We start from the raw sequence: 25208 nt of genomic DNA, 5'->3' as shown, positions 1-25208 counted from the left end.
CAAGTCTCCTGGTTACTCTTGATTGACATAGACTCTGTCTACTCTGCTTGCAGGTAACTCATCTAGAATTCATATTCCACCGGGAATTTTTTCCTTCTGCAACGGCGGCACTTTCCTGAAGTCTTTCGCTGGGTTTGACGGCAGTTTCCGACACCGCTTCACACGTATGCACCCGGCTTACCTGATGCAGGTAACTTGGATACTAGGGTTTCCACGGGTGGGGTGGCTCTCCAACCTTCTGTCTTCCACTGGGTTTCGTCAGGGTCCACTGGAAAGGGCCCTTAATCTTTAAAAACTCAACTGTGGCTTACATGTAGACTTGTACGGAGCACACAGTTGTGTTCCCACACTGCACACATTCTCCGTGGGGTCCCTATCTACTTACCTTGCGTGGTTCTGTGGGACCCCAGCACTTCTACGTCCTCTCGACATTGCCCTGACTCGAGTCGTGGTTCTTATGCCACTTTCTTAATATATAGTTTGCCCCTATACCCGTCGCCCCCCCTGGGTCCACTATGTATTTTGTGCTATTTACTGTGTTTCTTTTCTAAAATTATTGTGTGCATTGTGTTTATCTCCATGTAGGAGATATTTGAATGTACCAGACAATATTATATAATAAATACATATTTTTATAAATACTGTGTGTGGTTCTTTTTCACTTAATCTATTCCATTCTGGCAAGACAACCTGTTTTGCACTCCTCCTGGACAAAGCCTGCAGGCTGTTCTCCCCAGCTACCACTTAAAAAGTTTTCAAGGTTGTCTAAGACCTCTAAAATGACCATAGGGTTGTCTGGACAGGTGCAGGGTGTCCACTTACATAAGTGTACATCATATACCAGGCAAGCTTCTCACACTTACTATGTTCTACATGCAGGAAAAAGGAGATCTGTTCCAGGAGGTACCACACCAGATGCCATGATAGATTGGTACATCCCATGATTGACAGTTTACAAAACTACCAAAAGATCAAATGACAAAAACAAGAAGACCCCCATCCCACCACCTCGATGGTAGCTCTATTGGTATGGCAACCTCATCAAAATCCCACCCATGACATAAAATTAGACTGTGCAATGAAAGGTGCTCCATGAGCAGGTAGATACTGTCCAATACCCAGGCAGACAAACAAAGACAACAAATAGCAGTCACATGATCTCTGTAATTGGTTAAAACATGAGGCTCCCCACAACTCTTTTCAAATAATTAAACGATCCAATGATTAGGTTGTGAGTACAAGTGCTCAAAGGTTCAAGATGTGTATGTCTTGCAACCTCCTCTGCACACTCACAATGACACCATACAACATTTATGCATGCTGGACATTTAGTCATAGACACGCAGTCACACAACAGCCTGGACACGGAACAGAATGGATTCCTTTGACAAAGGGTTTCCCTGTCTTCCCCATGTCTAAACAGTCAAGGCACAAACAAAACAAAAACTGAACCATGCTTTATCTTAACTCAAAACTTCCTTGACCAAATGACAACACAACACGTGTCATCACAGATGCACTTATGCACAATGTCCCTAGGCATGCTTCTCACATTACTACACTGCGCAGGTGGCACAGACACATCAACTACACACTTTTTCCACATTCCACATGCAACACACACAACTCCAGAAGGACAGCACACTCTACCACATACTCAAACAAGTGCAGCCCAGCACTCCACAAAGCCCCACACCCAGTCACACTAGCTGTCCAAACCAACATAACCAAAATAAAGCACTTAATCTGCACCCGGTACCACAACCTCTGGAGACTGCACCATAAATGTCAGGCCGTCTTCCAAACACAGTGATGACAGACTCCAGTAGACACTTACTGAATAATTATTGAAGCAACAATCAAACACTAGACTAGTCCAGCAATACCACCATTAAAACCAGCCCATGTCAACAGGTGAAAAAATATTCACGTATAAGAGTTACATTAAACACTACCATTCAAACACAACACTGGTCAACTTCATTATATGCAAACTGAATAAAACCTACCACAAAACAATCACAAACCTATTCTGCCTCCTGTAAAACACATCTGTCAATTGTTCCATTCATATAGAATGACCACTCAAGCAACAAGTGGCTACCACCCACAATGAGATTTTAACTCCACAGAGTACTTCTGCTTGCAACCTCTAGTGACAGGGTTCTGCTCATTCCCCAGTTTGCAACAACACACACAAATGCACTATAATTGTATCTCTCGCAATGAGGTAGTAGTCTTTCCCACACCTATAACACATATACATCCATAACCGTCACATATATACACAACTAAACTTCGACGGGTGCTAGATATTTTCCCTAAATTGTTAATTAGACTACATATGGGATTGAAAGTAAATCCTCACACATTACTTCCAAAACAACCTACAGGTGGCTGTTTTAAACTTCCCAACCTGTCATGAAGCACTATGCATTCATTCAGCACACTGCACCATAGCAAGTCCCAAACAACAAAAGTAAACTTGCACAGAAATTTACTAAACCACACATGCATCGCTATTAAGATGTACATGGCACATGTCAGTATTCAAGAATCACCAACGAAACTGTTCTCCAATCTAATCAACCTCACAGTTAGTGGCAAATAAGACACGTTTCTTAACAGAAGCACATAGAATAATAAGAACTCCATGAGAGCCAAATAGTCCAGCTGAAAAATGTACAGTATGTCGTATTTTTACATCAAAATTTGGACATATGCCAAATATGTGATGTTTCGACTTCCAATGTCCTGAGGACACAGTATACTCTCGAACAAAACAGTCTAATTTCTATCTTCAATGCCCATAGAGATAGTCCTACTTCTCATTCTAAATGAACCATGAGGCTTTGGGTAGTCTTTCTTCAATGTCTCCGGACATCACCCAAATCAAACATCAGCTTACTGCCCTTTTTCATGGTGTCAAATTGTACATAGCCAGAGCCTTCATTCCAACACACAAGTCTGAAATCCAAGCCATTGGTGAGTCTCTATCATGAACAAGTTGCACTGCAATGGCCCTAAACACCAAACTCTCTTCATCCAGCACCGACTCACATATGCCAGAGAGGTAAGTTCCCCATTTACCTGGTGCTGCACATTGCCCATCGATTTGAACATAGCATTACCATGAACCGTGCCATCTCGTCTGGTCATTCCACACTGGGCGCCAAAACATTTCCATCTCCAAAGGCATGGACTAACCTGTGCTACAATTATCTTAATTGAGAAAACATCCTGTGCATCAGAAAATTCTGCCCCATAATCACCATCACAGTTGAATGTATTAGTGCCTCAAGTTCCATGGATCATTTCCGAATTATGCCTACCATAAAGGAAATATTGTGCCTCTTTCCAGTGTATCCACAGCACCCTCTAAACAGTGCTCTCCTTCTAACAGTTTCTCCATTGCATGGTTCTTCGGCTTAAGGCTATACACTGGGACACACCACACCAGTTTGTAACTCCCCTCAGCGGGCTCCTTGTCTTTGTCCACCCTCCTCACTGGGCTCCACCTCCTCCCCAGCAGATTTAACGGACACAACGTGCTGGTGGGGTTGAGGGTGGGTTGCCCAAAAAAGTCCTACATGACTACAGGGCCATCTTTCATCTCAGGCCAGGCCTCCACCTTTGTCAGAAATGGCTCCCAACTGCCACCAGAGTCTTGCTGCATTTTCATGGAGGTCCTTAACAACTCCTAGCCTAAATGTTGTAGTTAGAGGGGCGGGTCTACATTCAAGAATGCAGAGCCTCTTGAGTAGGAGGTATGTTTTGTATGTCTTGGTAGGCACTAAGGTTACAGCAACAGTAAGTAGGTCTTGCCATGGTTACATCATCCTACCAGGATTCTATTACATCATTCACTCTCAGCATTCAAAACACCAGCTCAGACACACAGGGAATAGAGACAGAAAGAATACTATACTTTTTCAAGGTATTTAACCAATGAAGGCAGCAAAATTATATGAACCAGAAGGAATTCGTTCTGTGATGTGGGATGTTGAAATAGAAAAAGGAGATGAAAGGATGCGATTTAGACACTAATTTGCACATAGGAAGAGATCATGCAGGGACTTTGAGGCCCTTGAAAATATGAGTTTGAAAATGGTACGAATAAGCCTGTCTGTGTTGTACTTTCTTTTCTACATAGGGAAAATGTGTAATAAAAGTACAGCTCAAGTGAAGGAGTATGTATTTTTCGCTCAAGCTTCATGACAGTGGAACACCCTTATGTTATCTGCATTAATGCCAGGGGCATATGTGTGCTCACCACCCTTGGCGCTGCACGACAAACAGAACCGAAATCTCGCTTTTTGAAGTGTGTAGTAAACATATGTGCAGACCACTCAGTGATAACTACATGGGCTAAAATATGATCACACCATTGAAGCAACAGATCACAAAATCTATTTTTATTTAAAGAACATTGACTGGATCCATCATAGGGGAAGTCCCTGCCAGTTCTAGGATACACACCAAGGTATCTGATACATTATCCAGGTTACCCCATCATACATTTAATTAAAAAATGATGGGAAGTGAAAAGTAAATGGAAATGGGCATCAGTATAAGAAGATATGATCCCTTTCTCCCGGGTGAATGGCTGTCTAGCCGCAAGGACTCACATGTCTTTCAAGTTCTCTGTTCACACTTCTGCCAGAATCATACTTTGCTTCTGAAGTGGGGCTTCCACACCCAGTGGAAGGGGCAATGCTGTTGATGCCATGGTGTACACACATGCATGAACAAAGATACTCCCCCACCCAAACAAATGCTACATTTACTAGCCCTTTTATTCGTAAATGGCTAACAAAATAACTCATATGAATAACTGTATTAACCATTCAGAAAGCGTTGTAGGCTACTGAGCTACTGCAATTTTTGACGACTCTCTAATTATGAACGTTTTAATCTATTTGTAGGTTCTAATTGAGTGACGCGTTTAACCTGTCTCACGTACTTACCTCATTTCCAGCACCGGGGAGAAATGTCTTGACCTTGATTGTTTTTCCAGGAGCAGGAAATGGAGACTCCATTAAACTCCTCATAAAGGGATAAACCAAAGCAGCAGATATTCCCCGGCGCCGCTCCACTTCGTCCAGGATCTGAATGGTGTCATCGAGAAAGAGCAGAAACAAGGGAAAAAACAATAAGAGCGTTACAATCTGACATTTACTGGGATCGAGCTCTGAATTCAACCAAGCACGTTCACTCGTAAAATAACCGATTTGGTTTCAGTCCTGAAATTGAATAGTTTTTATCATCAGCTAATTCTTATCCAAATTACTTTCAATGAAAACTATATATTCGAGGTCTGCTCTTCATCATCTCAGCTCTTCAACATCAATAGCCAATCACTGGCAGCCTCACTTCTTCCTTACAGAAGTCATCATTTTTGGTGTCTCCCAAACTTGGATTTAGGTATATTGCCTTCGGATTCAATCACACACGTTTTTATAGGTTTATTATTAAACAAACGTTTTCATTCAGATGCTCAGTAATAATAGGAGGGCAAGAATGGAGAAGCAGAAATGAAAAATCGTGGAGCTTAAAATGAATAGTAGGAAAGTTCACAGCGAATCTGCGCGAAATCATAACAGTATGTTAATTTCATGACGAGGTTACATACCTTGAAAAAAAAGGTACACGGAACTTTGAAGTGTTAAAGTAAAAAAAGGGAAACAAACAATAGGTCCAAGAATTCAGCAATCTGTGGGGCGTAAAACGCAGTGACCCCAGGTGGATCTAGAGCAGTGATTGATCGGTTTTGGGCATGGGCACTCATTTTTTGAAAGCTTTCATCATCAAACTTTGACTCAAAACAAGAGAGAGAAGCGCAGAAAAGAAAGAAAGAAAGGAGTGAAAAAAGAGACAGGAAGTGCATGGGGTGGAAAAAGGAGGGATGAGGTAGAATCAAGATTAGGCAGCCTTGGTATTTAGCAATCTCGGCAGTCAGAGCAGCACCAGTGGTGGGCCCATGCAGGTATTTGTATACAAAATAAGCACGGAATCACCCGAAAATTACATATAGTGTATGCTGCCCTGGGAACAGTGTCTACCAAGGAGAATCTTCGAAATGTCAGCATTTTTTGCCTAAGAGACTGAGATTGCCTAAAGCGAAAAACATTGTAGTGGTGAATGTAAGTCATTTTGGAGTACGTTGTTGAGCACAATGAATACCTTAGTAATGCGTTGTCTCCATGAGAAATAAAGGACTTCCTGTTTTTTTTTTGTGGAAACTCTTTTTATTGAAAAATGGCATGTTAAACAGTTAAGACACAGTATTTCACATTCAGTTAATGGCACACAGCGCGATAGAGCATCAAAGATCCCTCCACCACAGTGTAACATGAATGTATTCGGTATTTATGAACCGCAGTCCAGTCCTGAAAAGGCCACGTGAAAGTACATGATGCCTACTCAGTAACAGGTTCTGAGTGGAGAGCAAAGGAACTGTAAAGGGTTGACCATGTGTTCACCTTCTACAGTTTAACCCTTCCGCACACTCTGACAAACACTGCCATAAGGCCTAAGTGGACTCCACAGAGAGGGTAGTATATGATGCCACTGAAGCCTTTAAATGGTTACAGCCCTGCTGATGGAACCGGAAGTATAGGGTCAATATAGGATACTTCGTGCAAAAAATTGTGACATCTGGTACACACAAGGCTCTCCTGCCCGCCTGATAAACAGCTATTCATTCTGATTTCCACCATTATTACCCTGTATGACACATGCACTAAAAATAACATCATAAGAGCAGAATAGGAAATGCTGGTAACAACCAGGCAAGTACTATAAGAGCTTAAAGTGGAGAAGCAAGAGTCTATGCCTATCTTTAGATATACAAAAAAAGCAATGGATAAGTGAGATGCTAGTATATGTATAATTGGGTTAAACGAAGGGACTACCTAAAAAAAAAAAAAAAAGATGCAATTTGGATTGGCTGTCTGCAATAGGTGAAACTTGCATAAGCAGTGTTCCCATAAATATGATCCCTGTGCACACAACTTACATATATAAATAATATTTATGTAGACACCTTTTTACTATTCATGGAAATATTTTTGTAAAGTGCAAACCTAGCAAGTGAGCAACAGATCACATTATATTACTGCGATTGTACAAGGTCATGTGCACTTCAAGTGGGGATTTTTGCACATTTTGAAATATACAATTGCATTTCATAAGCTTACACTTGCATTACATTGTACATACTTACAATTTCTAATCACAAAGAACTTAAGGGATCTGGTGAGAATGGCACGATTTTCAGTTGAGCGAGAAAGCATAGACTAGAAGCCAGGTGCTCGGGTTCCATGTCAGCAAATTGGCCAGTAGATTCACGGTGGGACAAACTATTTTCTGCATGCCTAAATCTATAGAACCTTGAGTTTCTATTTGATGCCAGGGCACAAACTTGACGCAATCTTCAGCATGAATCAGAGGCGTCGCATTGCGCTGCTGTGCCGTAGTCACTGAAGTGTCTTTGTTGTCAGCGTCATGCTTCAGAGTCTCAATAATGGCCCATACTTCATTTTGACAAAAGCCCTTGGATATGGGTTTGCATTGATTCAGTGTAAAATGAAGATGCTTCACATATTGATAGATGATACAATGGGTCCATGGTGGATATTTACAGTATTGTTTGTAGTAGTTGAATGCGGTTTCAGATTTAGTGCCTGATTTATACATTGACAGTAAGGATAATCAGTCACAACAGAGATGGAATATATGGCCAATATAATGGTCAACCCCCACAAATTTATCTGAGGTCGGACCATAGCTCGTCAATGGCCAAACTTCTTCGATCAACGATCCAATGGAGTAAGGGTGATGGAGAATTGCATATATGTCCACCTGCCCAATTTAGATAGGCGGATATATATATATAGCCATTTTCTACTGCTCTTCACGTCCTCCAGGCAAAGCCTGGTGGTAAGGGGCTGTAAAAACTAAAAATGTCCCCCTCATCATGGGAGAGGATTCCACTTTGGGGTTTGTTTTTTTCAAAGAAAAAGAAAATTGAAGCTTTACCATAAAGCTTCGTCATGTTTGACAGAGACGTATTAGAAAATTCCAAACGATTCCTAAGAACCACTTTGACTGTGGTATCTGTGAATAGTAGAAATGTCTGTCGGGCAATCTGTTGCCATGATGGAGGACAATCCATCTGTCGACTATAAATCAGCCCCTCAGTTGATATACAAGCATCTTCTAAGCGCTCTACTTATACCACAAGGGATAAAACAAAGGTGGAACTTGCCTGGGAACATGATTTACAAGTTTGTTGGCCGTTACCCTTGTGGGATAAAATGTGGACTAAAATAAGGAAATCTTCCAGAGCAGCAAACACAACACAGACTCTCTTTTTTTATATATAATAGACTTTTGCTTTGTCCGGTTACTTTAAATAAAAGATACTCTACTACGCCAGACACTTGCTGGACGTGTTCAGCGTCGGATGTACGTCATTACGACGCACACTTTTACAACGCGTTCCATTACAACGCGGTTGTAACAACGCAAGTCGTTACAACGACTTGCGTTGGGGGGCGCAAATTAAAAATGTTTAATTTACTATTCCAACACCAGTCCCCGTGGATAGTAGGGAAGGTGTTGGGATAGTAAATTAAATGATTTACTATCCTTGAGCGCCCCCCCAGCGCAATTCGTTGTAACAACTTTAGTTGTTATGACCGCGTCATAATGGAACGGCGTTGTAATAGTTGCGTCGTAAACATCGCATACCTTCAGCGTCACATGCAGATTTACATCATTTGTTATTTGTTTACTTACACTTTGTAATTTTTGGGAAAGATGTTTGTTCCCTGATTCATTCAATCTTTGGCTCCAGTTTTCCCTTTTAAATCACTCATGTGTTCCTGAGAAGTTTATCTCCTATGTGGGAGAATTGTATCACTAATACTAAGAGCATTGATTTGTTATTGGAGGTTGCCTTCCAGCAAATTACTATAAATTGGAAAGATTTTTCCAAAATTTCATATCAAGCATGGTGGTATGCTGCATGTCATAACCACAGATTGGATACCTTCTTTGTTTATCCTAGTCATATGACCACCAAGCGTTTAAACCTTTGGTTACCTGTCACACTGCTAATTGATGTAAGCGCTAAAAGGTCTTTTACACTGAGAACTGACCAACAAGAAGTTCTTCAACCCCCATGACTTTCCAAAAGGTTGCTTTGCATTCTTATGTATGAAATGTATTTTATTCTTTTTTTCTTTCTTTCTCCTTCTGTACCTACTACTCTGATTTTGAGAGTTATTTGGTATTAGGTGATTCTTCATTGTATTACTGTATTATGTATCGACACCCTTATTTCTTTAATAAACTAACTTTTGAACTGTAGACCTTATATATTTCTTATCCAGGGACTTCTGTTACTAGGGTCTTGTAGTTTGTATTTATTATTTGCAGGATCATCTTTTTGTGGTGTTTTTAATGTTAACATATTTATCATTTACTATAACGAATAAAATACCAGCTCTATATGCACTCAAGGCACCAACAGCTTTTTAATAAGGAAAGTGGCCAGCAGTAGGGACTTAAAAGAAGCTGTTTTGCCTATATTCTGAAGTAGCATAGTGTGTTTTTGAAGAATTCATTTTATGCTGACCAACACACTAAAACAAGCATTGACAAAGCCAATAAGTCTGGATTTAATGTGTTAACTCATGTGGTGTTAGCATAGTGGAGTATGACACATGGGACATGGGAGGAAGCCAGCAGAAGCGGACAGAGGGATATAGTTGTAAAGTAGTCCATTGTCCAGTTAATGCAAGCATTAAGGTGGAGGCAGAAAGACACACTCAAACAGTAGATAGTAGTAGGTAAGAGGTGAATACTCCACTGGGCTGAGCCAAACCGTGATTCACAACATTTCAAGGCAATGGCTTAAAAGGCTGACTGATGGCAAAAACTCACAGTAAACTGCCCCATTTGTTTACAGTGATGCTGATGCCCCCCTAAGCAAACAGGGCAGGAAATAATTTCTGATCATTTGCATAAAACATGAATATATAAAATTATTTTGAATCCTTTCGTTTTCTTCATTATTGCTTTCAAACGTTGCGCCAGTTCTGCACTCTGTCTGTCCAGGTACAGAGTGTACAGCGACTTCGCCAGCATGGCTTGTTTTTCCGATCTCCTCCGGCCAGTCCTAACATGCTCCAGTGCACTGTGTGATCAGGCGCGCACAGCCAGATATGTCTAAAAAGATCTCTTAACATTTGCATTTTTTGTACAACAAAAACAACATTCCAGACAAACATTCTTCCAGACTGGGCTTGTGGGCCTGGCACATTCTGCTTGAAATCTGTACACTGGCACATGCCAATGTAGCCACCAGGCATACGTCTGCCCAATAAATCTTCTCTCACAAGGCAAGCATTCGAGCTCAATGGGAACATCAACCTATTTCAAGGGAAGTAAGCAAGCGCTTCACCTTTTCAGCGTTGTGCAAAACCTTAAGAGTGTAAAACCCCACAAACACAAATGCAGTCCAATGCAACTTTTGTCGTCTCGCTTTGTTAATTCCATGAGAGTGGCAGTACATAGATGTAATATCTCCGGATTGCTGTTTTAAATTTCAATGTGCAGCCCTTAAGATCTTTTTTTTACACAATAATAATTCTCAGTGAAAGATATTCTGATGGACTGAGCCTTTCGCTTTGTTTCCTCAAGTAGCAGCACTCCAGGCGCCTGTGTGAAAAGGGATTAATAACCACTATGCAAGCAGTGGTATGTGGTTTTCCTTCTTCATGCTTTGGCTATGGATGGTGGTGGGATTTTATTTGATCGTGTGCATCTGTACAGCAAGGTGAATTGAAACATCACAATCATGCATTGTTGCTATGTGAATAAAAGATACCTCTTTCACCATGACAAATATGCAGTGGATCCACAAAAAGCACTGCAGCAAAATCGCTTAATTTTGAAAAAATAAAGTAAATAAATAATTGCTGGGGCCTAGGTCAGGCACACTGCTCCACCCATTACTGCTGCCAATAGCAGTATCAACACAACTATTAACCGTCACACTCCTCCTACAAGTGTGACAATTCAGACTATTCCCGACCCTAAAAGTTATAAGAATGGATTGGATGGCAGGAATTTTTTATTGTATTTTGAAATAATAAACAACTGTTGTGCTCATCTCTCTAAATTAAAAAGACAGCGACACCACGTGTCAGACTGTCATAAGTGCTGGTGCTGACAATTAAGTGCTGGTACTGGCTCAAATTAAGTAATCGGAACAGTGGAAGACAGGAGAGAGGTAAACATGTCACTCCCAAAAGATGATCCACCGTAGCAGCTATCAAAGTCAGATCTTGGCCCTGGAGTTTGTGTCAAGACAGTAGTTACGAAATGTTATGGCATGATAATTTATGTTAAGTACAGTTGTATAAATGCACGTACCAAAGCACTTTTGGAATATGTGTGCACAGAACGGTCCTGTGATTCTAGTTGGACAAATAGTCTATTTAGCTATGTTTAGTTGTGATCAATATTGGTAAATGGTGAATGATAGGGAACGGCTGTTGGTAAGGTGAACATAGGCTAATGTATTATTTAGGGATGCCTAACATCGGACAGTACTGGTTAGATCCTGCTATGGTTTTGTGTGGGCATTATGTGCATGTATGCATTGCCCTAATGGTACGGATGTCAGTCTCATTCTGTTGCACGGTGCGTGACTGTAGGTGGTTGTGATTTTCCAAGGAGTATTGCCCATTATATGGCTTTTATCGCAGTTCAATGTGTATTTGATAGTGAAAGTTTAAGTTAACTTCACCATAATGGTTGCTGTGTCGGTTATTGAGCAGATCTAAATGTGTTTACAGAAACAGCGTACAGAAGAGTACATTGCAGATCTTCACAATAAGCTTATATCGTTGTATTGGTGTTTGTATAGTGCCTAGCGGCCACTGGTGTACCTCTGTAGAGCTGTGCGGTCTTTGCCTGCATCAGACTCGGAATATCTGGACATTGTGTAAGTAGAGGATGACCAGAAGGACACTTGACTCTTTGACTGATACATCTTTGTGGACAAAAATTTCTTTTGCCCTTGTAAATAGACTGGTTTCCCTGACGCTCCCTGACGTGTTATATTTTTGTTGCCCCACCCCAATCCAAGTTCCCCTCTCCATCTGCATTAAGATCATTATTTGTTTTCCTGTCTCCCTTCCAAATGGACGATTGTTCTAATAATCATACATAAAGATCTTTGAGGAATCCTACTTACTTTAACTTGTTTGACTTCATTGTGAATGTCTGGTACAGAAAATGGAAATGTATCTGATATGTGCAGCTGCTCCCTACACTATGGCCCTACCCCACCCATGCTCATTTACACAGCTGCCGAACAAAATGGGATCTAGCAGGGGTTGGCTGCTACAGCGGGAGACCTGTTTTGCCCGTAACATCGGAGCGGGGCAGCTGATATCGAAGGGGGAGGGGCCCGCACACTGTGTTCGCGGCCAAGACTTCCTGGGAGACCGGGACTTCAGTAGGACTATCGGTGGGCCCTGGAGAGGGCTAAAGATTCTGCGGACCTCTCGCGAACTGGCCGATATCCTTTAAACAGGGATTGGGATCAACTGTCCCAACAAGCCTACTGGCCGCCGCTTGCTTCAGAGGGAAATGGAACGATAGGAGTGCCCCGCGCTGTGCCACTGACTGTAGGACCGTTGTTGAGTGGCCTAACCTGCTGCAGAGAAGGGTAGAAGCGGGCGAGACACACAAGCATGTACCACTTTGCGATTTCAACGTGCACCGCTTGAGCCTTGCGAGGGTGACTCCTAGGGGGAAGACACATATAACTCTGGGACGAGGAACAAATGCTGTGTCCACAATTGCCCCTAAAGTTAGGAAGTGAACCTGATATAGAGATCGAGCCGAGGGACTTGGTTGAGGCCAATTTAGTCTTTGCAGAGCCTTCTCAGGGCAGTGCCTGACTTCAAGATGGCGACTGGGACCAGTCTTGACCACCTCCAAGGGGGACTCCGGAGGCTCCGGGCCACTCCTAAACTGAGCTGTTGGGGCATCCCTTCTGATCCATTTACATAGGCGCTCCATCCTGGGGGCATTTCAAGGACGTGATGTCTATCGTATGATCGGGCCAGGAAAACGCCTGACTCTTAGATGGTACCCGCCCCCTGTCCCCGTTCGGCCCGCTGTCTTCTCCAGCTCTCTGGCGTCTGCCTCTCCCGGCTATCGAGTCTCCTGCTGATGGCGCCTTGATAATCACAGAAACAATATCCCCATGCCCATCTGGATTTTATTTGGACAGTGGGTTTCTTATCTCTCCAACTCCCAACCGGACATTCGGCTCAGCCTCTCCCCATCTCCCTGTTTTGTCTTCCTTCCACCCCACACCCCGACAGGGGAGTCTGAGCATTATGGCCGATGCCCGCTGCCAGACAGCTATAGAAGAGATCGACACTGGTTCATCCCCTTGACCGTCACCTACCCAGCTGGACATTGAGCACAGTTTCTCCCCGTTTTGTCTCCTTCCTCCCCCTCCCTTTGACAGCAGAGTCCGAGCATTATGGCCAACGCCCGGTGGAGCTGCTAGACAGCTATAGAGGAGATTGGCACTGGTTCTTCCCCTTGGCCGTCACCTACCCAGTCGGACATCGGACACAGTTTCTCCCCGTCTCCCTGTTTTGTCTACTTCCTCCCCCTCCTCTGACGAATTTACCTTAACACTGCTTTTTAATCCTATGTTTGTTATGCTTTGTAACAAATGTAACTTGTAACCTGTAATTCACTGATCCTCATGTAAAGCGCTCTGATACCTACGGGTCTAGCCAGCGCTATATAAAACTCAATAAATAAATAAATAAATAAAAATTGGTGCATGCCAGTACGTGATTAAATGGTTGCCTTTCCTGGTGGGATGCATTCTGCACTTACATGGTGTCAAGTCATAGTTTGTGTACACAGGATGTTTGCCTGAACTGGTGGTAGCCACAGCTTTGGTTGTGGGGTAGCCTTGATGCTTCAGTGCATGGTTGTAGTATGGCCTTGTCATTTACAAGAGGCTGTGGCAGTGGCGGTGCTCCTCACCTGTTGCTCTGCCATGATGCTGTACGCATGTCGACTTGTATGAAGAAGGCGAGTGAGAAGGATAGAAGGTCATGCTTTAGTTGAATACTTGCTGTCACTGTTCTTTCCATGAGTGGGGTTTAGTGCTGTGCTGTGTTTGACTTGTCCGAACTGAGAAGTTTTTTTTATATTAACCTACCAAGAGTGAAATTGACTTCTAATGTATAGTGTAACACTAAACAATGCAACTAAAATGTCAAAGAGCTAAGGTAGACAAAAGGTATTGACTAGCAGGAATCACGAATAATGCTTGAGCTCTTGCTGTAACTTCTGCCCAAGATGCTTGCAATATGAAATCTGTCAGACACCCACATTAGGTCCACAGAGGACATCTAACCCTAGAAACGATGTGCTTTGAGAACTGGTGCATTAACTATGATGCAGACGTGTTTGAGTAGTCAGAGCATCCATGTTGGTCAGATGCACACTAAATGCACGATGAGGAAAGGGCAAAAAAAATATATATAGGGAGGAGGTGTATAAACTGATTAAGAAAACACAATGGGTGGGGACAAATAGCACAAGCAGAGGAGAAAAAATAGAGTAAAACTGAGGATGGGGGCACAGATATCATTACCATGCATTGCAATGGGAAAATGAGTCGTAAACAAGGAGGTGCAGGCAAGCAGACAAAAACATGTAAAGTACTACGACAGTCCAATCTGCGGCATCAATATGGCAGATAGCAAACAGGGCACCTCGTAACACAACCCAGTATGCTTGAAACAGAGACAACGCTGAAAATATCATCTTATGCAATCTAATGCATGATTTCAGGATGCACGCCGAAGACCATCTGTTGACTTATTGTTGACTTAGCTGTTGATGTGATGACCACTGTTCATCATCACCAAGAACACACAAGACACTTGGGACCTGATTATGAGTTTGGCGGAGCAGGAGCGGACTGCCATGCTGGCGGCCCGCACCCGCACTGCCAAACCCGTGGTCAGGCCGCCCACCAAACTACAAGTGTTTCTCGTGACTGGCGTTTTTGTTTTTACGTTCCCACAGCGTTGCCCAGAAAATGAGCACCGCAATGTGAATGCCAAAAACAGTTCCTGCACGGTATGGACTCAAAAGTCCATACTGTGCAGGAAATGGGGTGCATGCACATGTTGTACCCGCCTGCATGCATCCCCATGCGGAGGGCCTCCTTTGTTTCCTCTCCGCCACGATTTTCATCGAGTAGGAACCTCCATGACACCACCGGCGGAGAGGAAACTCATGTTATGCTTGGCTGCTCCCTGGCAGTTGCAACAGTGCAATGGCGGTCTGACTGCCCTAGTCCTACTAGGACGGTCGGAGCACCGGTGGCTGGAACGCCACTGCCACGAACCTGCGAGGACCACCAGGCTCGTAATCAGGCCCTTATTCTTTGCCAAATTATAAAATGATAATCACTGTAATAATCCTCATGTCCATTTGATCCGTTGACACAAAGGCATCTTGTCTGCGCCCCTAAAGACCAGGCACCATTTCTAAATTTGTCAAGTAGTGTAGACCATCCAATGTAAATGGGGAGAGTTGTTCTTTAGCCGGCTGCTTTTTACAGTACAGAAACAGTTTGACAAACTTCTCAAAGGATATAAAAAGGGATCTAACCCCTAAAAAAATCTGTACTTCATCCAGCACAAACATCTTGTGGTAGGCTTTCGGAAAGACTTCGTTATATTTATGCCTTCTTCCAAAAAGGCTAAGTTGTTTATGTAATACATGGAAACTATTCTGTAAAGCAGAGAGGCAGCTGGTGAAACAAAGGTACCTTTACTGGGACCCTCTAACAAAGGAATTAACTATAGGCCAGACATCACCAAATAGGTCTACCAGGATCATAAGCAAGCTCACAGAAGTAATTCTATATTTCTTTTTTGGTAGGAGAATTAGTTACCAAAATGAATGGTTGTAAAAATAGATTGACTAATGGGAGAAAAAAGAAGAATGGTGGATTTAGTGACACAAAAGGGAAAGCAGCATAAGCAATTAACCCAAGAGGTTTGATTGAGTGAAGAGAGTTACCTCAAAGGAAATTCTATGACAAAAGAAATTGGCGGAGCAAGTGGACAAATTTATGTAACTCTATACAACTGAATCTGAAAAATGGAAAGAGTTGAAAGGGTAATAAGGAAAAGTACTAGGCAGTGGCATCAAGAATAAAAAACAGCATTTAGAAAGGAACAGAAAGTTGTGAATCAAATACACACAAGGAATAGGCAACAACAAGTAAGTAATGTTAGTAAAAAACAGTATAATCTAGCATCAGTGCGGAGTCTAAGTGAAAAGAATGGCAACCAGAAAGATTGTGGCGCCATGATTAAGATTTGTGAAAGAGCACGAGGAAGCAAAACAGATACTACCCATTGAGTGAAAGAATGGATGTATATCTGAAACCATACTTTTCTTTCAGCCAGGCCACAGAACACATATAAAACAAGGCACTACCCAGCAGAAGTAGTACCTAAACAGAAGCAGAAGCTGTTACATAGGGACACTACAGAGAATACAGAAGTGAACTACTAATATGACACACTCTATGAAGATGGGAAATCAACAACATTTTCATATGCTGCAAAAATAACACCAGAACCAACTAATTATCTAAAAAGCCTTGCGAGTCCCACATTCACTATCACATAGCCAGCCAATACCTCCCACACAATGGACCCTATATACTTAGCTACAAAACTGAAATGGTGACAGGGAATTCCAACTAAAATCATGGATTGTGGCCCCCATCACCTTCCACTCCCTAAGAAGACCTATGTAGACTCCTCTTTGTTAATAATACCAAATAAATTGGTACATGCCATGCTAGACAGCTGAAAAGGATTAGTCAATCCTTATCCAGGAACATCTTAAAAGTGGCATCCATGTTGAAACTGGCAGCGAACAATCCAGAATTGATAGAAGTGAATCGTTATCATTACAAGAGCCCTGAATATCTCCACTTATGGCATAATATATATGAGCGACTACCACAAGTAAATCACTGTGAGACAACACGATCATGATGATATTTGGTGCAATCTGGGTAAACCAAACTGTCACTGTAGAATACATACAACTCTACCCCACATCTTTTGAACCTATGAGACAAACAAAGCCCTTAAGGCTTTATGTTGAATCAAAGCTACTGATTAAATTATGATTATGAAATTAACTCTAAAAGTCAACCTTCCAATATGTCTAAAGCTGATGAAAAACATTCTGGAAACATCCACGCTGAAATCTCCTGGTGGAGCAACCAGTTATATTCAATGTCTTGTGCATCAATTACAACTTATATGGAGATAAAACAGAGGAGATACAGGTACTTGCTCCTCACCACAACCTCACCCAACCTCAAATTTCTAGCACCTCCAGATCAATATGTTAAGCATAATTCATAGAAAACACATTTGGACAAATCTATGAACATGTTGTAATAGTGTCTACGGTAGCGAGTCAACCCTTACCCCAGTGTGCCTCCCAGACTAAATGATTTTCCCATCTTGGACTACCCAATTAGCTCCTACTCCCCTTATCACAAAGGAGCAGCCATCACTGGAAAATTGAATAGGACAGCTCTCCTCTAATCTCAGTATATTGGATCCCAACTCCAAAAACCTCCCCATTTTTATGATAAAACATCAGGGTGAAAGGTATTCCATGTGGTACTCGAAGAGAAGACCCACAAATAAAATAAAATCGATTTGAATCAGTGTTGTGAAGTGGTCAGAAGGCGACTTAACTTTACCGTACGCTTATATACAAGAATATTGTAATGATCAGGCCTTCCAATCATAGGTTTTGTATGTTCTTTATTAGGAGCACCTGACATCCACAGAATCGTGGCTCCACTGCCGGTTTCAAAACCTTAATACTGCATTACCTCATTGGACTTGGAATGCTGCCCAACATTGTGCGACAGCATTCCACTAGAAGAATCTTCTAGAAGATACCACACATACACTGTGTATCAGAAGCGTGTATGAATGGCACTGAGCACCTGGCCTGGTCAATCATTTACAAGAACATATAGTAAAGACTGCTATCCTCTTACTAGTGTTGCACTTAGTTTATCCAACAACGTCAGCTAAACAATATGTGCTGGACAACTGTCCCATAAGTAGCCAGTCATTAAAATAAGTATGAATAAGTGACCCTTGACTCTGAGATGTGCTGCATCTACCCCCATGACTTTGATGAAGCTTCCTGAAGCAGACACATGGTTAAATGACTAATATCAATACTGGTTAGAAAACAATCCAACCTGGACATTAAGTATAATGACTGTTAGAGGCAGAGTTGCATTTGGAACATCACAATCTTCAGGACAAAAGTTCATATCTGCCACCAGCCGCCGCCTGTGCAGGTAAGAGCAGTGAGGCAGTGGGGCTAGGTGGAGGAGGATTTCGACAGATGACCTAGAGGGAAAATTAATTATTAATTTCATTTTCCCTCGATGTCATCTGTCGAAATCCCCCACCCCGCCCCAACGCTCTTACCTGCACGGGCTGCGGCTGTCTGCCACCTTGATTTACAAGTGGCAGTGCCCAGGCTATAGTGAGCACTTTGAACATTTCAACATTTTGTCTTCTTCTCATGAATTGCAACTTTGCTCAAAATCTGAGAAATCACTTTCTCTTTAGGATCATGTATTGATCCAACATGGATGTAACTCAGCCAAATAGGAACCAAACTAATTAATGGTCCAGTACCAGTTGCAGAACATCAATTAACAATCATGAGCAATGTCTGTATATTCAAGATATCTTTATATTTATACATCTGCATTATTAATATTAAATTGCTTTATTTGATTGAATTAATTTTCAATCATATCCCATTGGTAAGTTCAGGCACAGATACTATTAAAATTTCATCATTCTAAGCGGAACTATATTTGGAAATTCAGAACGAAAACAGACAATTCCTTGCCTTCCATAATCTAACAAAAGTTCAGCATCTCTACTACATACATGAATAATAAAAGTATCTCTAATTGACAGACCATCGTATGGTGGCAGTCTTTTGCATGCAGACTCATTTGATGTGGTTGTGGATAAAAGCGTGTGGTGGATAGCCCCTTTACAGTTTGTCTCAACTTAGACGACAAATTGAAAATATGTAAAAATTAAAAACAGACACCTTCACTTTCAATGTGCTTATTTTCCTGTAGCACTGAAGATTCCAGAAGGAAAATAAGACTTGGGATTCTCCATTCAATAAATGCGGATCGTTAGTAGAAAAATGTGTTAGGGTGCAGTCCAAATGCTTTTTATAACACTTACATTTCTGGCTTTTCTGGTAGCAGAGGTCCATCGTCATTTTCCAGCACTTGGCTTCAACATGTGTGACAGCTATTCTTTTAGCATTCTGACTAGTTCCTAACTCCTGCGAAGGTGCCAGTAGCACTGAAACTACTCTTATTTCTGTGACCAGTTTTGGCCATGTCTGCCAAATCAATCAAACATGATTAAAAGAGGCATAGTCTGTCAGGTAGAGCTCTTGTTGAGATTCACAGCATTTGGCATCCTATCGAGGTATGGTTCTGCTATTCTCCCTGAACAGAATCAATTGTGATAGGAGGTGGATAGGAGCAGCCTCTGAAACCATTTAGCCATGAAAGCATTATTGCTCTAGGCTTTCAGAGGTCAGTGCTTAGGGCAGGACTTAGAACTGAATCTCGGTCCTCATAAGTAATCTCTTTTTTAGGGCTCGGACTCCTTCCCAGTGAAACTGGGAGGAGTTTGAGAACTAATGTTAAAGGAGAAAAAAAAGAAGAAGAGGGCCTTGGAGAGAGAAATTTCTGACATTCCTTAGCGTTTTCTGTCATCTGGTCAGTGATTCGTCTTCCTTGTATTTTCTTTTTAATAGGCTTGAAGTGATAGGGTAAATGTAGTTTTGTTCCGCCATTTTGAGGCATATTTCGTGCGTGCTCGCGCAAAGAAGTACATTAATTATAATTAGGAGCTGTCAGGGTGGCCGTGTAATGCATTGCAGATGGTGCGCGCGCGTTCACCATCTAGCAGTGTTTTTTGTCGGGCGCGCGTCCTCCTCACGTGCACACAGGCATAGACGCCGTGTGCGGCTCCTTCCTGCCGGCCCGGGGAGCTGCTCTGCCGCTCTCTGGCTCACCCCCGTCTCCCCGCCTGATTTACATTTAGCCTTCACGTGTCCGCCCCTATCCATGACTTCGCATCTACCCTTCCTTTCATCGCCCTCTTCATCCCTCCGCGCCCCCCCCCCCCGCTCCTGGGCACAGTAGACTCGGCACCCCGTTGGCAGCTCCAATCTCGGGTCCGCCCTCCTTAGGCATCATCCCATATTTAATCATTTATTTATGCGCTTACATGTAGCGCGAACTCTACCCGAAGGCGCCCGAGCGCCCCACACACACCTGCTAGAATCATCACACAAAATAAGCTCCTTATGGCCACATTTAATCATACGGCACTTAACATTTCAATACTTTGTTCCTAATAAATTCGTACGTATTGGTAAATCAACCTTGAGCACTTCTGAAGTGCAAGTTTCTTTGGAACTTTTATGTTTTGTGTTTATTTCGCAACAAAGCAGCACTAAATTCCCCAATCCAAAACGATATCTCCCTGTTAATACCAAGCGGAATGACGTCCTATTATTGTAGTACCTTAACGGAGCTAATTGTTTATTTATTTATGCATTTTTATATAGCGCGGACTTTTCCCTGAAGGTGTCAGAGCGCCTCACAATAGACACCGAACTGATACATGAGAAAATTCCATGTGAACAAAATACCAAAGCAAACGTTACATTAAATGAAGCAAAATTCACAATTGTGCGTCAACCAAATATAAGAGGTAAATGACCATTGTGTGCCAACAAACTACAAGAAGTAGCAAACGGTGCATTACAAAGTGACAATCGTGAGCCAACAAAGTACAAGAGGTAGCAAACGGTGCATTACAGGAGGAAAAAGTGTGAAAGAATATACAGCGAATGTTGTTAACTTTTATAGATGACCATCAATAAGACGCAAGCTACTGAGGACTTACATGTAGCAAATCTGTGCCCACCTTTGTGGTCACTGTAACTGCCGACCTGTGTCCCACCCGCCCCCTGGGCACATTGCTCGTGCCATTGTCTTCAATGCCCCCACACCCTCTTCATGACATAATGCTTCCGAGTATAACCCTCGCTTCTTGCGCTCGCCCCGCCGATGCCAGAAGTGGTATTTTCACTCTATTGAGGGGCCGAGGTCTGTCCCTAACCATTCCCACCCGAACCTCCTAACTACCCAGCCGCTTGTTCCGTATCCACACGTATCCTTGTATGCGCTGACCCATGCCTTCTTAATTGACTACCACGGGGATGGGGGGAGGCAAACTCCTTGCCGGCACTTCTCCAAGCTCCCTGCACCTTTCGCTCCTTTCGTGTCCGCCCCTATCCATGACTTCGCATCTACCCTTCCTTTCATCGCCCTCTTCATCCCTCCGCGCCCCCCCCCCCCCCGCTCCTGGGCACAGTAGACTCGGCACCCCGTTGGCAGCTCCAATCTCGGGTCCGCCCTCCTTAGGCATCATCCCATATTTAATCATTTATTTATGCGCTTACATGTAGCGCGAACTCTACCCGAAGGCGCCCGAGCGCCCCACACACACCTGCTAGAATCATCACACAAAATAAGCTCCTTATGGCCACATTTAATCATACGGCACTTAACATTTCAATACTTTGTTCCTAATAAATTCGTACGTATTGGTAAATCAACCTTGAGCACTTCTGAAGTGCAAGTTTCTTTGGAACTTTTATGTTTTGTGTTTATTTCGCAACAAAGCAGCACTAAATTCCCCAATCCAAAACGATATCTCCCTGTTAATACCAAGCGGAATGACGTCCTATTATTGTAGTACCTTAACTGAGCTAATTGTTTATTTATTTATGCATTTTTATATAGCGCGGACTTTACCCGAAGGTGTCAGAGCGCCTCACAATAGACACCGAACTGATACATGAGAAAATTCCATGTGAACAAAATACCAAAGCAAACGTTACATTAAATGAAGCAAAATTCACAATTGTGCGTCAACCAAATATAAGAGGTAAATGACCATTGTGTGCCAACAAACTACAAGAAGTAGCAAACGGTGCATTACAAAGTGACAATCGTGAGCCAACAAAGTACAAGAGGTAGCAAACGGTGCATTACAGGAGGAAAAAGTGTGAAAGAATATACAGCGAATGTTGTTAACTTTTATAGATGACCATCAATAAGACGCAAGCTACTGAGGACTTACATGTAGCAAATCTCTGCCCACCTTTGTGCTCACTGTAACTGCCGACCTGTGTCCCACCCGCCCCCTGGGCACATTGCTCGTGCCATTGTCTTCAATGCCCCCACACCCTCTTCATGACATACTGCTTCCGAGTATAACCCTCGCTTCTTGCGCTCGCCCCGCCGATGCCAGAAGTGGGATTTTCACTCTATTGAGGGGCCGAGGTCTGTCCCTAACCATTCCCACCCGAACCTCCTAACTACCCAGCCGCTTGTTCCGTATCCACACGTATCCTTGTATGCGCTGACCCATGCCTTCTTAATTGACTACCACGGGGATGGGGGGAGGGGGGAGGCAAACTCCTTGCCGGCACTTCTCCAAGCTCCCTGCACCTTTCGCTCCCACCCCCCACCCCCCTTATCTGCCACTCCCTGCCATGCCGGTGGGGCAGGCTCCGGCTCCCGCCCCCCCCATTCGCCAGCCCTTAGTACCATCGGCGGCCCTCCCTGTTCTCCTCATCTTACACATTCCTTTCCCTTGATGACGCCCCCTTTCCTGTCACTAACCCCCTCCGCTGTGTCTACCTTGGCTGCCTGCGTTGGTGCCCCACTACGCCCCCTATCTTTTGAAGTGCGTGCTTTTTTTCCCCCTGGCACCCCGGCCCCTTTAACATATCCCGCGGTGTAATTTATCACCGCCGCTAGCCCAGAGTGTAACATACTTTATCATTAGAGTCGAAGCTCTATTCTGAAGACGGCAGCAAATGGGCGACAAGATTTTATTTTTATTTTTTTGCGTGCGCGAAAAAAAAAGGAGCAGCGGCATTACAGTCAGACGAGGGGAGACGAGACTGCAGCTCTCCTTCGTTTTGATTAGTATTCATAGAGCATCTGACTCCAGAGAGGATTAATAGACTCTGATGCCTAATATCCTGGAGAACAATTAATTTGCCCACAGTTTTGTCATGGTTGAAAGTCAAATGCTGGAACAGATCGATGCACTGAGCTGCAAGCTGAAGCACTGCAGCCTTCTGCTGGAGCGGAATTTTAATTTTTCCATCATCGTTTCCCCGCCATCCCTCGCGCGCCGGTTCCTAACAGATCTCCGTGCTCACTTGCATCATTTATTGGTCTTCAAAGCAAAGGTGTAGTTTGATTTTTGCAGATACCTGATGCTTAAATGTAAACCGTTTTAAAGAACGAAAAATGCATTGTACATTTTTTAACCTTCCGCCACCACATGAAGTGTAAAAATTGAGAAATTATAAAAGAGAAGAGCAACCTAGAGCCAGACTTTTTAAAGTGAATCTCACTTTGAATCGAAAAAAATATATATTAACCGCAGTGTTTGAGTGGAATTAAAAAGTAAATACATCATTCGCACACTCAAGAACATAACATGCAGCGCCGCAGCTGAGAATATTTTAAGCCACACAAGTCTAACCCCTATGAATAGAGCAGTGTGCATAAACACCGTTTATTTTGGCAAGAATAAGACCAAAGCGACGTTCTCTAGTTTATTAGAATATTTCAAGTTGGTTTTATGCCTAAATTTGACTTTCAGTCTACATAAAAATGTCCTCTAACATGCATCACAGTCGTTACATTTCACTGCAATGGGCCATAACATTGTCAAATAAACTAATGCAATGTTATTGTTTTTAAAGACTGGAAAGAATATTACATTGTTTGAAGTGAACATTTTAATAAAAGTATTTTAACGAGAAATAATACTTAGGCATTTTCCTTGACATACTAATCCACAGTGCATGTGTGCACAGCCGTAGTGAGTAGAGTAGTGAGTAGAGTAGTGAGTAGAGTAGTGAGTAGAGTAGTGATTGGAGTAGTGAGTAGTGTAGTGAGTAGTGAGTGCAGAGTAGTGAGTAGTGAGTGCAGAGTAGTGAGTAGTGAGTGCAGAGTAGTGAGTAGTGAGTAGAGTAGTGAGTAGAGTAGTGAGTAGAGTGGTGAGATCACTGGCAGTACACACCACATGAACACACTCCACAACACATAGCAACAATACATTGGCATTTATAATGCCATTAGCTCAAACTCAAATAAATCCGAGCCCGATTGCATTTCTAATGCTTGTTCTTTTCAGCTGTAACCTGGACTTAAGAAGATGTGGAGAGCCACAAGATCGAACCTTTTTACTGATTTTCTTTCATGACACTATACAACCCTTGGTTAAACGAATCTTACAACTTAGAAAAATAGCTGGCTGCATGTCACCTTCGGGAAAATGAAACCTTTAAAAAATGAAGTCATAATGGTTGGAAAACAACCAGAAAGTTGGCCATTGAGCCTTGGATATTCCTGAAATCTGCGAGTTCTGAAGAATTTAAAAGTGATGTTTGATACACATCTTTATACGACACCACAAGTAGCAGCGAAATTAAGTTAAGAATTCTGAAGTGAATCTTTCCTCCTCTGTAATTTCCACAAAGTGCCTTCAGTAATCATGATAATAATAATCTTAAGCAGTGTAAACAGTGTATATTTAGGGTCTGATTCTAGGTTGGAAAGCTTCCCGACCGAATCGGTTTGGAAATGGTTTCCGACCCACTGGGATCGGGAGAGTCTGGCAGACGGAGTACAATGCATCCAGATGCTTCCAGATACGATTTGGTTGGACTCCCATTGACTTAAATGGGAGCATATGTTCCTAACCACATCATCATTGGGCCCTGGGTCGGGAAGATATGTTCCCGATCTGATTTGGAAGGAGCAAATACCATTAGGAGGCCTTCCTAACCGTATCAGAATCAGGCCCTATGTGGGAATGCTTTCCTAAACGCATCAGAATCAGGCCTTAATGTTAGCTAAATATCTG

At 42.7% G+C, this 25208-nt stretch overlaps 1 protein-coding gene across 3 annotated transcripts in view; it reads right to left on the bottom strand.

Annotated features, from left to right (window-relative positions):
• DENND2B (DENN domain containing 2B) overlaps positions 1-25208 on the bottom strand; it is a 1120876-nt gene that overhangs the window by 116988 nt on the left and 978680 nt on the right. For all 3 annotated transcript variants that reach the window (XM_078680987.1, XM_078680986.1, XM_078680988.1), the window contains one exon: positions 4968-5108. In XM_078680987.1, coding sequence (XP_078537113.1) covers positions 4968-5108 — 141 coding nt within the window. The remainder of the gene's footprint in view (positions 1-4967; positions 5109-25208) is intronic.

The sequence above is a fragment of the Lissotriton helveticus genome, chromosome 3_1 (genome assembly GCF_964261635.1).
Source record: "Lissotriton helveticus chromosome 3_1, aLisHel1.1, whole genome shotgun sequence".
Taxonomy (NCBI): Eukaryota; Metazoa; Chordata; class Amphibia; order Caudata; family Salamandridae; genus Lissotriton; species Lissotriton helveticus.
This window is presented reverse-complemented; position numbering and strand designations above follow the sequence as displayed.